This window comes from Heterodontus francisci, chromosome 31 (assembly GCF_036365525.1).
Source record: "Heterodontus francisci isolate sHetFra1 chromosome 31, sHetFra1.hap1, whole genome shotgun sequence".
Lineage (NCBI taxonomy): Eukaryota > Metazoa > Chordata > Chondrichthyes > Heterodontiformes > Heterodontidae > Heterodontus > Heterodontus francisci.
Window position 1 is genome coordinate 7,994,314 of NC_090401.1, and position 17,730 is coordinate 8,012,043.

At 43.7% G+C, this 17,730-nt stretch overlaps 1 protein-coding gene across 2 annotated transcripts in view; it reads right to left on the reverse strand.

Annotated features, from left to right (window-relative positions):
* Positions 1-17,730, reverse strand: part of LOC137347064 (nuclear GTPase SLIP-GC-like) — a 351,039-nt gene that overhangs the window by 316,092 nt on the left and 17,217 nt on the right. For both annotated transcript variants that reach the window (XM_068011077.1, XM_068011078.1), the window contains exon 3: positions 11,404-11,454. In XM_068011077.1, coding sequence (XP_067867178.1) covers positions 11,404-11,454 — 51 coding nt within the window. The remainder of the gene's footprint in view (positions 1-11,403; positions 11,455-17,730) is intronic.

Below are 17,730 nucleotides of genomic sequence, written 5' to 3' on the forward strand. Positions count from 1 at the left end.
CAGTCACTCTCACCTCACCTCTTGAGTTCAGCTCTTTTGTCCATGTTTGAACCAAGGCTGTAATGAGGTCAGGAGCTGAGTGGCCCTGGTGGAACACAAACTGAGCATCACTGAGCAGGTTATTGCTAAGCAAGTGCTGCTTGATGGCACTGTGGATGACACCTTCCATCACTTTACTAATGATAGAGAGTAGGCTGATGAGGCGGTAATTGGCTGGGTTTGATTTGTCCTGCTTTTTGTGAACAGGACATACCTCGGCAATTTTCCACATTGCAGGGTAGATGCCAGTGTTGTAGCTGTACTGGAACAGCTTGGCTAGGGGCGCAGCAAGTTCTGGAGCACAGGTCTTCAGTACTATTGCCGGAATATTGTCAGGGCCCATAGCCTTTGCAGTATCCAGTGCCTTCAGTCGTTTCTTGATATCACGCGGAGTGAATCGAATTGGCTGAAGTCTGGCATCTGTGAAGCTGGGGACTTCAGGAGGAGGCCGAGATGGATCATCAACTCGGCATTTCTGGTTGAAGATTGTTGCAAATGCTTCAGCCTTATCTTTCGCACTGATGTGCTGGGCTCCCCCATCATTGAGGATGAGGATATTTGTGGAGCCACCTCCTCCAGTTAGTTGTTTAATTGTCCACCACCATTCACGGCTGGATGTTTTGTATTGCTAGATCTGTTCCAAATCTATCCCATTTAGCACGGTGATAGTGCCACACAACACGATCGACAGTATCCTCAATGTGAAGGCGGGACTTCGTCACTCCTACCAATACAGTCGTGGACAGAAGCATCTGCAGCAGGCAGATTGGTGAGGACGAGGTCAAGTATGTTTATTCCTCGTGTTGGTTTCCCCACCACCTGCCGCAGACCCAGTCTAGTAGCTATGTCCTTTAGAACTCGGCCATCTCGGTCAGTAGTGGTGCTACCGAGCCACTCTTCGTGATGGACATTGAAGTCCCCCACCCAGAGTACATTTTGTGCCCTTGCCACCCTCAGTGCTTCTTCCAAGTGGAGTTCAACATGGAGGAGTACTGAGTCATCAGCTGAGGGCGGGCGTTAGGTGGTAATCAGGAGGAGGTTTCCTTGCCCATTTTTGACCTGATGCCATGAGAGTTCATGGGGTCCGGAGTCGATGTTGAGGACTCCAAGGGAACTCCCTCCCTACTGTATACCACTGTACCACCACCTCTGCTGGGTCTGTCCTGCCAGTGGGACAGGACATACCCAGGGATAGTGATTGCAGTGTCTGGGACATTGTCTGTAAGGTATGATTCTGTGAGTATGACTATGTCAGTCTGTTGCTTGACTAGTCTGTGGGACAGCTCTCCCAACTTTGGCACAAGCCCCCAGATGTTAGTAAAGTGGACTTTGCAGGGTCGACAAGGCTGGGTTTGCCATTGTCGTTTCCGGTGCCTAGGTCGATGCTGGGTGGTCCGTCTGCTTTCATTCCTTTTTATTAACTTCATAGCGGTTTGGTACAACTGAGTGGCTTGCTCGGCCATTTCAGAGGGCATGTAAGAGTTAACCACATTGCTGTGGGTCTGGAGTCACATGTAGGCCAGACCAGGTGAGGACAGCAGATTTCCTTCCCTAAAAGACAACAATCAACAATGGTTTCATGGCCATCATTAGACTAGCTTTTTTTAAATTCCAGATTTATTAATTAAATTCAAATTCCACCGTCTGCTGTGGTGGGATTCAAACCCATGTCCCCAGAGAAATACCCTTGGTCTCTGGGTTACTACTCCAGTGATAATACCACTACTCCACCACATACCCCTGGAGTACTGTGTACAGTTTTGGTCTCCTTATTTAAGGAAGGATGTAAATGCATTGGTGGCAGTACAGAGAAGGTTTACTAGACTAATAACTGGAATGGGCGGACGGTCGTACAAGGAAAGATTTGACAGGCTAGACTTGTATCTGCTGGAGTTTAGAAGAGTAAGAGGTGACTTGATTGAAACATATAAGATCCTGAGGGGTCTTGACAGGGTGGATGTGGAAAGGATGTTTCCCCTTGTGGGAGAATCTAGAACTAGGGGTTACTGTTTAAAAATAAGGGGTCGCCCATTTAAGACAGAGATGAGGAGAAATCTTTTCTCTCAGAGGGTCGTGAGTCTTTGGAACTCTCTTTCTCAAAAGGTGGTGGAAGCAGAATCTTTGAATATTTTTATGGCAGAAGTAGATAGATTCTTGATAAGCAAGGGGGTGGAAGGTTATCAGGGGTAGGTGGAAATGTGGAGTAATCAGTTCAGCCATGAACATATCGAATGGCAGAGCAGGCTCCAAGGGCCGAGTGGCCTAGTCCTGCTCCTAATTCGTATGTTCGTATGTACATTTCTGGGTTTTGTGCCATTTACAAAATTTGAAATTATGCCCTGTAAACCCAAATACAGGTTATTAATATTTATCAAAAAAAGCAGTGGTCTTAGAACTGACAGGAAAACCCGTCTACCTTCCTCCATAATCAACCGTTCACCACTACTTTCTGCCATCTGCCTTCTGTCCCTTAGCCAGTTTTGTATCCATGCTGCCCCTTTAATCCAATGGTTTTTAATATTGCTAATAAATCTATTACGTGATACTTTGTCAAACGCCTTTTGAAAGTTCTTATACACATCAACTGCATTACCGTCATCAACTTACTCTGTTACTTTATCAAATAATTCAATCACGTTACTCAGATATGATGTGTGTTTAACAAATTGTGCTGATTTTCATTTATTAATTCATATTCTACCAAGTGCCAATTAATTTTGTCCCAGATTATTGTCTCTAAAAGTTTCCCACTAGCGACATTAGGCTGACTGGTCTGTCATTGCCAGATTTTCCTTCTCGCCGTTTTTAAACAAGGGTGTAACATTTTCTACGTTGAGCTCTGCCAACCTTTTAAGTACACAACTGATAATATAGAGAGTAATAAGCACAACCCGATAAAATACTGCCAGATAATGTGCAGGTGGTAGTTCTCACTGCCTTTTCTGGGCCTTCTTCCTAAAGGCCAAAAAACTGGGTGTCTGACTGTTTTACTGTATAAAGATTTGGTACGCTGAGGTTAAGACCTTACTACTAAATTAAATTTATCTTACATGGGATTAAATATCCCACAGCAGCACAGTAACAGGGGAGATTGTGTACCAAAACCGGATGGTCCATTTTGTCGTGTTGCTTCTCCCATACCATTCCAACTTGGTACAATAAGATTCATTAATTCATCCTGAACATGATTAGGTGATTACATTAATGTGACTTCCCCCCAATGAGCCAACCAGATATATTGGCCTAGAAATTCAATGGCAGTTCAATGGCATCACACCCATTTTTCAGGCACTGAACAGGCGCATCAGTCTCCAATGTGGCAGGTGGGACAAATGCACTTATTACGAGGCAGAAATGTATGACTGCCAAATTGGTGAGTGAAACAACATAGATGTCCAGGGCCAGCACCTAAAATGGTCGAACGGTAGCATAGTGTTAATGTTACTGGACTAGTAATCCAGAGACATGAACTAATGATCCAAATCCACAGTGGCGCAGTGGTTAGCACCGCAGCCGGGTTCAATTCTGGGTACTGCCTGTGTGGAGTTTGCAAGTTCACCCTGTGTCTGTGTGGGTATCCTCTGGGTGCTCTGGTTTCCTCCCACATGCCAAAGACTTGCAGGTTGATAGGTTAATTGGCCATTATAAATTACCCCTAGTATAAGTAGGTGGTAGGGAAATGTAGGGACGGGTGGGGATGTGGTAGGGATATGGGATTAGTATAAATGGGTGGCTGATGGTCGGCACAGACTCGGTGGGCTGAAGGGCCTATTTCAGTGCTGTATCTCTAAAAAAAAAATTCAAATCTCACCAAGGCAGCTGGGGAATTTAAATTCAGTTAATTAAATAAATCTGGAATTAAAAGCTAGTCTCAGTAATGGTGCCATGAAATTACCGGATTGTCGTAAAAACCCATCCAATGCCCTTCAGGGAAGGAGGTCCGCTATCCTTACCAGGTTTCGCCTAGGCCTATATGCGAATCCAGACCCACAGCAATGTGGTTGACTCTTACTTGCCCTCTGAAATGGCCCAGCAAGCCACTTAGTTGTATCAAACCTCTATGAAAAAGTCTAAGAATAAAACCAGACAGACCACATGGCATCAACCTAGGCAATGGATAAAAAAAGGCAAACCCTGCCCAATCAATACTGCAAAGTCCTCCTCACTAACATCTGGGACTTGTGCCTAAATTAGGAGGGCTGTTCCACAGATGAGTCAAGCAGTAGCCTGACTAGAGATTGGAGGCAGCAGGTAAAGGAGCAGGAGCAGACCAGAGATTCAAAAACCACAGCAGGAGATCGGAGGCCAGAAAAAAAGGAGCGGATCAAATCACAAAATGACATCAGAGTGACATCCTAATCAACAGAGGGAGAAGCAGCAGAAAATTAGGGTTTTAAAGTGCGTATCTAAGTATCTCGATACCATTTTTTGTGTGTTTGGTATTTTTACCATCTGGTCAATTAGTTCAAAAATTGGAGAACCCAGGGGTAAAGGAACACCAGCCAAAATCAGGGAGAGAAGTAAAAGCACATAAAAGACATCAAACACAAAGGAAGGAGCTAATGGTGAGTAACTGATGAGCCTTTTTTCCCAGATCAGGGACAAGTCTTAAGTTTATTTCTGGAAGTTTTAAATAGTAGTGCAATAAATAGAGGCATGGTAGGGCACCTCAGTCCCATTGGATGCACATCCTGTGCTATGTGGCAACTCCAGGACATTTCCCATGTCCTGGAAAACTACGTGCAGGAAACGTCATCAGCTAGAGGACCTGCGCTCCAGGTTTCGGAGCATGAGCAGAAGCTGGCATCACTGCAGTGCATCTGCGAGGCTGAGAGTTTCATGGATAACTATTTCAGGAAGTGGTCACCCTGTAGCTTAAGGAAGTGCAGGCAGAGAGGGAATAAGAACATAAGAATGTGTGACCGTCAGCCAGTCAAGGAGGATCAGGCAGGTCATGCAGGAGTTCCCTGAGTGAATCTTGCTCTCTAACCAATATTCAATTCTAAATACTGGTGAAAGTAATGTTTCCTCTGAGGAGTACAGCCAGATCCAAGTCCACAGCATCACAGGTGTGTCTCAGCTATACAGGGGGGCAAGAAGATCAGGAAAGCAATAGCGATAGGGTATTCTATAATTAGGGGAATAAGGCATTTCTGCGACCGCAGACATGATTCCAGCATAGTATATTGCTTCCCTGGTGCCAGAGTCCAGGATGTGATTGACCAGCTGCACAGCACTCTGAAGGGGGAGGGTGAACAGCCAGAAGTTGTGCCATGTGACATACAAATGACATAGGTAGCAAAAGAGAAGAGGGCCTTCAGGGAGCTATGAAAGAAACTAGCAAGCAAGTCCTCAAAGGTAGCAATCTCCAGATTACTCCTGATGCCATATGCGAGAGTGTACAGAAATAGAAGGATAGAGAAGATGAATGCTGACAGATGACACAGATGAGAGATGACACAGGAGGAAGGGCTTTAGATTCCTGGGACATTGGGACTGATTCTGGGGTAGGCGGGACCGATACAGGCCAGACAGATTGCATCTCAATGGGGCCGGAACCAACGTCCTCATGGGGCAGTTCACTAATACTGTTGGAGGGAGTTAAAACTACTTTGGTCGAGGATGGGAACCAGGATGTAGCAATAGAAAGGAGAAACAAAGTGCACAAAGAATTGCAAAAGGCAGTTAGCACCAGAATAAGAAATAGTAAGGTATAAGGTGAGGTTAGATTAAGAGGGAATGCAATAGGATCTAAATTTACTGTGCATGTATGTAAATACATGAAGCGCAGTAAAGCTGGTGAACTGCAGGCGCAGATAGCCACATGAGAATATATGATATTGTGGAGATCTGGCTCAAAATAAGGCAGGACTGGGTACTAAATATTCCTGGATACAAGGTGTTCAAGAAAGATAGGGAAGGAAAGAAAGGAGGAGGGGGGTGGCAGTATTGATTAAGTAGAGAGAATACTGCAGTGCTGGAGTGAGAGCGACCTAGAGAGGTCAAAGAAAATATGTGGTTAGAGCCAAGAAAGAACAGAGATGCCATTACCCTACTGGGTGTATTCTAGAGGCCACCAACTACTGGGAAAGATATAGAGGAACAAATTTGCAGGGAAATTACAGAGAGGTGTAAGAACTATAGAGTACTGATAATGAGAGACTTTAATTATCCTAATATAGACTGAGATAGTAATAGTGTAAAGAAAAGAAAGGGAGAAGAGTTTCTGGTGTTTTCAGGACAACTTTTTTGATCAGTACGTTTCTGGCCCAAGGAGGAAGGAGGCACGGCTGGATCTGGTTTTGGAGATGAGTGGGTCCAGTTGAGCAACAGTCAGTCGGGGAACATTTAGAGAATCGTAATCATAGTATCATAAGGCTTACCTTATCTATGGAAAAGGACAAGCAGCAATCTAGAATAAAAACATTTAATTGGAGGAGGGCCAATTTCAGACGGTTGAGAATGGATCTGGCCTGGGTAAATTGGAATCAAAGATTGGCAAACAAAACTGCAATTGAACAATGGGCTACCTTTAAAGAGAAGGTGGTTTAGGTAAGTTCTGGCAAGTTTCGGGAATCTTGGATAACGCAAGATATTATGAGCCTAGTCAAAAAGAAAAAGGAAGCATTCGTAAGGGCTAGAAGGCTGGCAACAGACGAAGCCCTTGAGGAATATAAAGACAGTAGGAAGGAACTTAAGCAATGAATCAGGAGGGCTAAAAGGGGTCATGAAAAGTCATTGGCAAACAGGATTAAGGAAAATCCCAAGGCTTTTTATCCATATATAAAGAGCAAGAGGGTAACCAGGGAAAGGGTTGGCCCACTCAAGGACAAAGGAGGGAATCTATGCGTGGAGCCAGAGGAAATGGGTGAGGTACTAAATGAGTACTTTGCATCAGTATTCACCAAAGAGAAGGACTTGGTGGATGCTGAGTCCAGGGAAGGGAGTGTAGATAGTCTGGGTCATGTCGTTATCAAAAAGGAGGAGGTGTTGGGCATCTTGCAAAGCACTAAGGTAGATAAGTCACCAGGGCCTGATGGGAATCTTCCCAGAATACTGAGGGAGGCAAGGGAAGAAATTGCTGGGGCCTTGACAGAAATCTTTGTATCCTCATTGGCTACAGGTGAGGTCCCAGAGGATTGAAGAATAGCCAATGTTGTTCCTCTGTTTAAGAAGGGTAGCAAGGATAATCCAGGAAATTATAGGCCAGTGAGCCTTACGTCAGTGGTAGGGAAATTATTAGAGAGGATTCTAAGGGACAGGATTTACTCCCATTTGGAAACAAATGAACGTATTAGCGAGAGGCACCATGGTTTTGTGAAGGGGAGGTCGTGTCTCACTAACTTGATTGAGGTTTTTGAGGAAGTGACGAAGATGATTGATGAAGGAAGGGCAGTGGATGTTGTCTATATGGACTTCAGTAAAGCCTTTGACAAGGTCCCTCATGGCAGACTGGTACAATAGGTGAAGTCACACGGGATCAGAGGTGAGCTAGCAAGATGGATACAGAACTGGCTTGGTCATAGAAGACAGAGGGTAGCAGTGGAAGGGTGCTTTTCTGAATGGAGGGCTGTGACTAGTGGTGTGTCGCAGGGATCAGTGCTGGGGCCTTTGCTGTTTGTAGTATATATAAATGACTTGGAGGAAAATGTAGCTGGTCTGATTGGTAAGTTTCAGACGACACAAAGGTTGGTGGAGTTGCGGATAGTGATGAGGATTATCAGAGGATACAGCAGGATATAGATTGGTTGGAGACTTGGGCGGAGAAATGGCAGATGGAGTTTAATCCGGACAAATGTGAGGTGATGCATTTTGGAAGATCTAATGCAGGTGGGAAGTATACAGTAAATGACAGAACCCTGAGGAGTATTGACAGGCAGAGAGATCTGGGCGTACAGGTCCACAAGTCACTGAAAGTGGCAACGCAGGTGGATAAGGTAGTCAAGAAGGCATACGGCATGCTTGCCTTCATCGGTCGGGGCATAGAGTATAAAAATTGGCAAGTCATGCTGCAGCTGTACAGAACATTAGTTAGGCCACACTTAGAATATTGCGTGCAATTCAGGTCGCCACACTACCAGAAGGACGTGGAGGCTTTGGAGAGGGTACAGAAGAGGTTTACCAGGATGTTGCCTGGTCTGGAGGGCATTAGCTATGAGAAGAGTTTGGATAAACTCGGATTGTTTTCACTGGAACGACGGAGGTGGAGGGGCGACATGATAGAGGTTTACAAAGTTATGAGTGGCGTGGACAGAGTGGATAGTCAGAGGTTTTTTCCCAGGGTGGAAGAGTCAGTTATTAGGGGACATAGGTTTAAGATGCGAGGGGCAAAGTTTAGAGGGGATGTGCGAGGCAAGTTCTTTACACAGAGGGTGGTGAGTGCCTGGAACTTGCTGCCGGGGGAGGTGGTGGAAGCAGGTACGATAGAGACGTTTCAGAGGCATCTTGACAAATACATGAATAGGATGGGAATAGAGGGATAGATAGGAAGTGCAGTAGGTTTTAGTTTAGGCAGGCATCAAGATGGGCGCAAGCTTGGAGGGCCGAATGGCCTGTTCCTGCTGTACTGTTCTTTGTTCTTTCTACCTTCCCATGAGCGGGAAAATTGTGGTATATAAGGACTTCCAAATGTGTTTGATGAAGTGTCACAAAATAGGCTTGCTCAGAAAAGTTGAAGATCATGGAATAAAATGGACAGTGGCAGTATCGATAAGAAATTGGCTAAGTCATAGAGTTATACAGCACAGAAACAGGCCCTTTGGCCCATCGTGTCTGTGCTGGCAATTAAGCACCTATCTAATTTCATCCCGTTTTCCAGCACTTAGCTTGTAGCCTTGTATGCTATGGTGTATCAAGTGCACATCTAAATACTTCTTAAATGTTGTGAGGGTTCCTGCCTCTACCACCCCTTCAGGCAGTGTGTTCCAGATTCCAACCACCCTCTGAGTGAAAACATTTTTCCTCAAATCCCCTCTAAACCTCCCGCCTCTTACCTTAAATCTATGCCCCCTGGTTATTGATCCCTCTGCTAAGGGGAAAAGTTTCTTCCTATCTATCCTATCAGTGCACCTCATAATTTTGTATACCTCAATCAGGTCCCCCCTCAGCCTTCTCTGCTCTAAGGAAAACAACCCTAGCCTTTTCAGTCTCTCTTCATAGCTGAAATGCTCCAGCCCAGGCAACATCCTGGTGAATCTCCTCTGCACCCTCTCCAGTGCAATCACATTCGTCCTTTAGTGTGGTGACCAGAACTGTACACAGTACTCCAGCTGTGGCCTAACTAGCATTTTATACAGCTCCATCATAACTTCCCTGCTCTTATATTCTGTGTCTCGGTTAATAAAGGCAAGTAACCCATATGCCTTCCTAACCATCTTATCTACCTGTGTTGCCGCCTTCAGTGATCTATGGATAAGTACACCAAGGTCCCTCTGACCTTCTGTACTTCCTAGGGTCCTACTATCCATTGTATATTCCCTTGCCTCGTTCGTCCTCCCAATTTGCATCACCTCACACTTCTCAGGATTAAATTCCATTTGCCACTGCACTGCCCATCTTACCAGCCCATCTGTATCGTCCTGTCATCTAAGGCTTTCCTCCTCACTATTTACAATACCATCAATTTTCCTATCATCTGCTAACTTACTGATCATACCTCCTATATTCACGTCTAAATCATTAATGTACACTACAAGCAGCAAGGGTCCCAGCACCGATTCCTGCGGTACACCACTGGTGACAGGAAACAGAGAGTAGTGGTGAACGATTGTTTTTTGGACTGGAGGAAGGTATGCAGTGGGGTTCCCTAGGGGGTCAATAATCGGACCATTCTTTTTAGCAATACATATTAATGGCTTGGACTTGTGTGTACAGGGCACAATTTCAAAATTTACAAATGACGCAAAAATTGTAAGTGTAGTGAACAGTGAGGAGAATGATGATAGACTTCAAGAGAACATAGATAGGCTGGTGTAATGGGCAGACACGTTGCAGATGGAATTTAACACAGAGAAGTGCAAAGTGATAAATTTTGGTGTGATGAACGAGGCAAGATAAACTAAAAGGCACAATTATAAAGTCAATGCAAGAACAGAGACCTGGGGTACATGTCCATAAATCACTGAAGGAGGCAGGCCAGATTGAGAAGGTGGTTAAAATCTAGGCTGACACTCCAATGTTGTATTGAGGGACTGCTGCATTGCCGAAGGTGCCGCATTTCCGATAAAATGTTAAACCAAGGCCCAATCTGCCCTCTCAGGTGGATGTAAAAGATCCCACAGCACTATGAAGAAGAGCAGGGGAGTTATCCCTGGTGTCCTCTCCAATTATTTATCCCTCAATCAATATCACAAAGACAGCTATCTTGTCATTATCACATTGCTGTTTGTGGGAGCTTGCTGTGCACAAATTGGCTGTTTCCTACATTGCAATAGTGACTACAGTTCAAAAGTACTTCATTGGCTGTAAAGCACTTTGGAACACCCTGAAGTCGTAAAAGGTGCTATATAAATGAAAGTAATTCTTTCTTTGCTTCTCAAGGGCTATTAGGGATGGGCAATAAAAGTTGGCCTTGCCAGCGACTCCCACAACCCACGAACAAATAATAAAAAAGACCCTTTGCATACAAAAACAAAAGCTTGAGGCCCTCATGCAGGTTAGGATTGCCCTGAAGAGGCCAGCGCCGACTGTATTCAGGAAATCCCTATTTACATTGTGGCCTAGCCATCAACAAGGTAAGGGATTAAAGTTCGAGGGATAGGGCCAAAAAAGAAGTGTGTGCTTTAGTCCACTAACAGGAATAATGTGGGGAACACTATTGATTTGTATGTTATGGGAAGTGTTACAAAATAAGTCAAAATTCAGGATTACACTATGTCTAATCTGTAAAATTAACAAATTTCTTGATTTTCATTGATCTCAGCTCATGAAAGTTTGAATGCTTTTGGAAGACAAGAGAAGCACACATAAGGAAACATGTGAAATTAGTGTCCAGTTCTTTAACATTGAGCTTTATAGTAATGGCCCTGGGTCATACTGTTATCTAACAGGATAGAGGCAGTACAGAGTTGTTCTCTATTAGGATATTAAGTGTGTGCTTTACCTGTACAATGCTTTACTGATGTTCAATGAATATTTTACAAAATGGGTGGATGAAAACTAGGGATTATAGCTTGACAGACACTGTGAGAGAGAGGGAAGAAGATAGCTCAAGCATTGTGTGACACTGATTGATCACTTCCCAATGTCCGAGTGGGTCAGTGTACTTGCCTAACCTGTCTGTGCTTCATCTCATTTAATTATGATGTTTGTATACTGTTCATACAAAAATAAAAATAAAACTTTGATAAAGCATTTGAGACCTACCATTGCTGCTGGTTGCCTCAGAATCATCGGGCTCCACTCTGGAAATTGGAGCTGAAAGAAAACAGTTTGAATTCAGAAAGGGGGATTAGCAATTCATTTCTTTAATTAAAATCTCTCAGGGGCAATTGACATAGAGACTTCAGGGAGCCCAGGCCTGTAGCAAAAGCAAGTCCAGTGTCAAAAACACAGCAAAGGTGATGGTCCCTGGAGGGGGTGGGGCAAAGGCAACAGGGGGAGTGGGGGTAAGCCAGGGGAAATGGAGGGCCAATATTTCCTTGTTTAACCCAGAGAAGCACTCTGGCCCTTCCTGCCCCATAAGGGAACCTAACAAATTTAAACCTATTTTCCTGGGCCTCTGCTGGCCCAGCCACCTCCATGCTGACATTTGTGGCTCAATTAAGAAGCCATCACTACTCAAGCCTCAGATTGAAATACCAGATCGGGGCCCAATATACATATTTTAAGACAGCTCCTCCAGCTTGGGTCAGGTATCCGCTTGACTGCTCTAAAGAGCAAATTAACATTGAGATATAGCGAGCAGGCAGTATGATCGAAGCAGAAAGTCACTGCACTCATTTAACTGCTCTCCCCCCACCCAGTTTCTGCCAGGCATGGAAGCTAAAATCAGGAACTGTTAATCTACAACAAACATAGACATAACATGAGGAAGGCCCCAGTGAAGAGCTCTGGCAGCCATACGTTCAAAGTCACCATTTTCCTCTCAAGCATTCACTGTTCATATGTCATGCCTTTGACTGTTTCATATCATTTTTCAGTCAGCAGCCTGAGAGTTACTCTAAATGTAGCAACCCTAAACTGTCCAAACTCTGCACTTTCTAGTTCCTGCCCTTGCTGAGTTTGTAGACCAGGATGCAACCTGCAGTGAAAAGCATGTAGGAATTTATAGAAGATTTCAACTACATCCTCCACGGACCAGAGATTTGATCAGCTAAAACGACAAGTCAAATGTTTTTGGAGAATGGCGTAGGACTGTAAAATACAGAGGGGTCAGAGATCTGCCGGGTAATCACCACCAGGCCAATGTCACAGACAGGGTGCCCCATCCATTTTAGTGGTCCAACTTCGTTAAAATAAAGTCACAAGCATTGACAGGCAACTTACCAATTTGTGAGATGCAGGCTGCTGAGGGCCTGGCAGTGAGTGGGACAATTTTTGTAAGGCCAGGAGGAGTGTTCACCAAAATCATTTCAAACACGGTGTGCTATTTTTGCAGCGGCCTCTTGTGGACCCTTTAAGGAGCACATGCAGCACAGTAGTTGAAAAGATCCCATGGGTCAGATGGGAACCCTTCAAGAATGAGTGATGCATTGACATTTTCAAAGCTCCATAAATATTGATGGCGTAACTGATTACAAGAGAAGGTCATGTGGAGGGTCTGAGAAGTCTTTTTACTACTCAGTGTCATCCTCTCACTCACAGTACTGACACCCAGAGATGAATTTTTGCCTCGGGAGCAGGGTCCCAAGTCTACCCCAGGAAGGAAACAGTCACTGGAATTTTGACCGAGTTGCCCCCTGAATTGGGATGGGGACAGGTTCCCTGCCCAATTAAGGGCTGTGGGTGGGCTCTTGAAACTGGAGGTCTGATCAGGACCTTTCAGCGTCAGGTACGTAACTGAGAGGCCACTTCAACAAGAAGATAGAGCAGCAAAGCATAAGAGAGAGAAATCTTTAAAAACTGCACGGGAACCACCGGCACTGTCAGATCAACAAAGCACAGAGGGAGAGAGGAGCCCTTCATTCCAGTGTGGCAAACACCAACAGCTGCAGAGCAGTAAAGCACAGCAAGAGGTAGGAGACTTATATATACTGTGAGGCAAACCCCAACAGCAGCACAGCAACAAAACACAACGGGAGAGATGGGCAGCAGCGAGAGGTAAGGATATATCATGAAGTGACGTCACTGGACAAAGCGTCATAATAAGTGAGTACATTGGCAAGCTTTTAATTTCTATTGTAATTTAATTAAATTAATCAACTATAAATTAAGACTAGATCAATTAATCAGCATAAAACTAAAGCCAATTTGATCATTTATCATATCAATTCATTAATCAAATCTAGGGATAGATAAAATTAAATAGAAAGCAATAGCAACACTAAAGGGTTCTGGATTTTTCAGTAAATTAAAATCTGAGGTATACAGATAATAAGAGTTAAGTAAAATATTTGTTAACTTTCAATAAAATAATGCAACATCAGCAGAAGGGAAGCACCTGATTGGTGAGTCACTGTTGAGTTTTTATTAATTTAAGTCTTAAGTTTATTTCTGCTAAGTCAGTTAACAGACGAATAAATTGAGGCATGGTAAGGCACCCCACTGCAGTGGAGTGCGCAACCTGTTCCATGTGGGAACTCCAGGAAACTTCTTGTGTCCTGGACAACCACATGTACAGAATGTGCCGTCAGCTGCAGAAGCCTGATCACGTGTTTTGGAGCTTGAGCAACAACTGTTGTCACTGCGGCAAAGCAGCAAGTCTCAGAGTTTCGTGGATAGAACTTTTACAGAAGTGGTCACCCTACAGCTTAAGGATATGCAGGCAGAGAGGAAATGGTGACCACCAGGCAGTCATGGAGAACCAGGCAGGCAGCGCAGGAGTCCCCTGACTGCATTTCACTCGCAAGAAAAGGGCTCATGGAGTTGGGGGTAATATATTAGCATGGATAGAGGATTGGTTAATGGACAGGAAGAAAAATGTAGGGATAAACAGGGCATTTTCAAGTCGGCAGGCTGTGACTCATACAGTGCCGCAAGGATCAGTGATGGGGCCTCAGTTATTTACAATCTATATTAATAACTTAGACAAAGAGACAGAGAGTAATATATCCAAGTTTGCTGATGATACAAAGCTAGGTGAGAATGTAAACTGTGAGAATGACACAAAGAGGCTGCAAAGAGAAATGTATAGGTCAAGTGAGTTGGCCACAAGATGGCAGATGGAGTATAATGTGGGGAAGTGTGAGGTTATTCACTTTGGTCATAAGAACTGAAAAGCAGAATATTTTTTTAGAAGGTATGACTTTTCTAAATGTCCATATTCAGAAGGAACAAAGGTACAAGGAACACAGAAAGTTAGCATAATAATAAAAGCAAAATACTGCAGATGCTGGAAATCTGAAATAAAAACAAAAAGTGCTGGAACTTTTGACTCAGACTCAGCAGGTCTGGCAGCAATTGTGGAGAGAGAAACAAACAAATTATGAAGGCAAATGGGATGTTGGCTTTTATTGCAAGAGAATTGGAGTACAAGAATAAGAAAGTTTTGCTACAATTGTACATGGCTTTGGTGAGACCACATCTGGACTACAGTGCACAGTTTTGGTCTCCATATCTAAGGAAGGATATACTTGCATTGGAGGCGGTACAGCGAAGGTTCACTAGTTTGGATCCAGGAGTGAGAAGGTTGTCCTATGATGAGAGACTGAGTAAATTGGGTGTATACTTTCCGACGTTTAGGAGAATGAGAGGTGATCTCATTGAAATTTACAAGCTTCTGAAGGGGTTTGACGGGGCAGACATTGAGAGATTATTTTCCTGGCTGGGGAATCTAGAACACAGGGGCACAGCCTTAGGATAAGGGCCGATCATTTAGGACTGAGATGGAGAGAAACTTCTTCACTCAAAGGGTTGTGAATATTTGGATTTGTCTACCTGAGAGGTTTGTGAGTGCTCCATCATTGAATATATTTAAGGCTGAGATAAACAGATTTTTGGTCTCTCAGGTATGACAGAAATCATACCTGCCAAATGGAAACATATTAATTTTGTCATATGGAACAATACTTGAAACTTTTTTTTACTGGACATTGCAAAGAACAATGTTTAAACAAAAAAAAGAACAGAGCAACTGAAAAATTGGTTGCATATTTGCATTCTGTGAGACATGAATGGAGAGACAATGGGGGTGCTCCTTGATTCAATTAACAAGATTGGTCTGGACAACAGTGATGATCAAAAGACACCGACATATTTTGGCTTTGTAAGAGACAAACTCCACCCCCCATCCCCCCATGGAGTATGTCTGGGAGGCTCTGAAATCCAACCACCCTTCAAGAAGTGGCTGTTCCAAACAAAGAGATAGTACATGACCTACCTGCTGCCCAGACTGGGGCTTTTTGAATTGTGCCGCACAGAAAGGAAGAGACTGCAATTTAAACACCAAGGAGAAGACTTCTCTCTCTGTCTCTCTCTCTCTCTCTCCAGAAAAGTCCCAGAAAAGCCATGGGGGCAGCTTCTACGTTTCAAGACTACAGACAAAGCCTCTCTTCGGCCTTCTGGTATCAGAGAAGCAAACTTGAAACTGTGCACTGAGGTTCAGTGAGGTCTCCAAGACCTCAACTTTAATTGAGGACATTGTATCAAGGACATTACCATCCAGTAACTGAATTCCATTTGTTACAAACTGTACAACACCACCCCCAGTTCATTCTTCTTCTCTGTATCTACTTATGTGTGTGTTTCTCGTATGCATGAGCGCGTGGTTGCATCACGTATTTTAGTAATTTTAACTGGGTTAGACTGGTAAACTCACATCTTTCTTGTTTAAACCTAAGAAAACCTGTCTGATTGGTTCATTTGCAATTACAATTAGAGTGCAGTGAGCAAAGGCTCACCGAGGTGGTAAGCTAAAATCACTGTGTTTTAAAAGTTAAACCCTGTTACAACCAAACCAGGTTACAACCAAACCTCATATGGTCGTAACACAGAGAATCAAGGGATAAGGGGAGCAAGCAGGAAAATATAATTCAGGCAGAAGATCATTATGAATGGTGGAGCAGGCACAAGGAGCCGTATAGTCTACTCCTGCTCCTAATGCTTATGTTCTTATGTTCCAACCAGTATTTAGTTCTGAATATTGGTTACAGGGATGGTTTCTCTGGCAGTGCAGCCAGAGCCAAGTCCATGGCAGCACAGCTATACAGAGGGGGCAGGAAGAAAATTGGGAAATCAATAGTGATAGGGGATTCAATAATTACGGGAACACAGGCAATTCTGTGGCCGCAGACATGAATCCAAGGTGGTAAATTGCCTTCTGTGGGGTGAGGGTGAATAGTCAGCGGTCGTAGTCCATATCGGTACCAATGACATAGGAAGAAAGGGGGATGAGATCCTGCAGGCAGAGTTTAGGGAGCTAGGAAGGAAATTAGCAAGCAGGACCTTAAAGGTAATAATCTCCAGATGACTCTTGGTACCTTGCAGTATAGAAATAGGATGATAGAGCAGGCTGGAGAGATGGTGTCGGAGGAAGGGCTTTAGATTCCTAGGACATGGTGATCAATTCTGGGCGAGATGGGATCTGTACAGGCCAGGACCAATGGTCTTACAAGGTAATTTACTGGTGCTGTTGGGGAGGGTTTAAACTAACTTGGGAGCGGTGTAGGAACCAGGAGACATTATTAGAGAGGAAAAACAAGTTGCACAGAGAATTGTGAGAGACAGATAGGACTAGAATAGAAAATAGTAAGGTATTAGATGGGGTCAGAGTAAGAGGTAATGTAATAAGGTTTAAATTATGTTTACTGTGCATGTATGTAAATGCACAGAGAGTGGTAAAAAAGGTTGGTGAGCTGCAGACGCAGATAGCCACATGAAAATATGATGTTGTGGTGATAATGGAGACCTGGCTCAAAAAAGGGCAGGACTAGGTATAAAATATTCCTGGATACAAAGAGTTCAGGAAAGATTATAAAGAACAGAAAGGAGGAGGGATAGCAGTATTGATTAAGGAGAACATAACAGTGCTAGAGGGGGAGGATGTTCTATAAAGGGATCAAGGACAGAATTTATTTGGCTAGAGCTAAGAAAAAAATAAAGTACCATTACATTACTGAATGTATTCCATAGGCCACCAACTAGTGCAAAAGATATTGAGGAACAAATTTGAAAGGAAATTAGAGATGTGTGAGAATTATGGAGTAATGACTTTTATTATCCTAATATAGACTGGGAAAGTAATAGAGTAAAGGGCAGAGAGGGGGAAGAGTTTATGAAATGTATTCAGGAGAATTTTCTACATCAGTATGTTTCTGGCCCAATGAGGAAGGAGGTACTGCTGGATCTGGATCTGAGGAATGATCAAGTGGATCAAGTAGTTAGTAGGGGAACATTTAGGGGACAGTGATCTTAAGGTCATAACGTTTAGATTAGCTATGTATACAGACTGTTATCTTAACAGTTGACTTGTTGCATGTACTGTTAGGAGCACTGACTGGCTTCAAAGCTTGTTTTTTGGGGACAGTCCTTCATTAAAAAATGAAACTGAAAGTTCCAGAGTTCTGGGAAAATCAGAACTAGATGGAACCATGT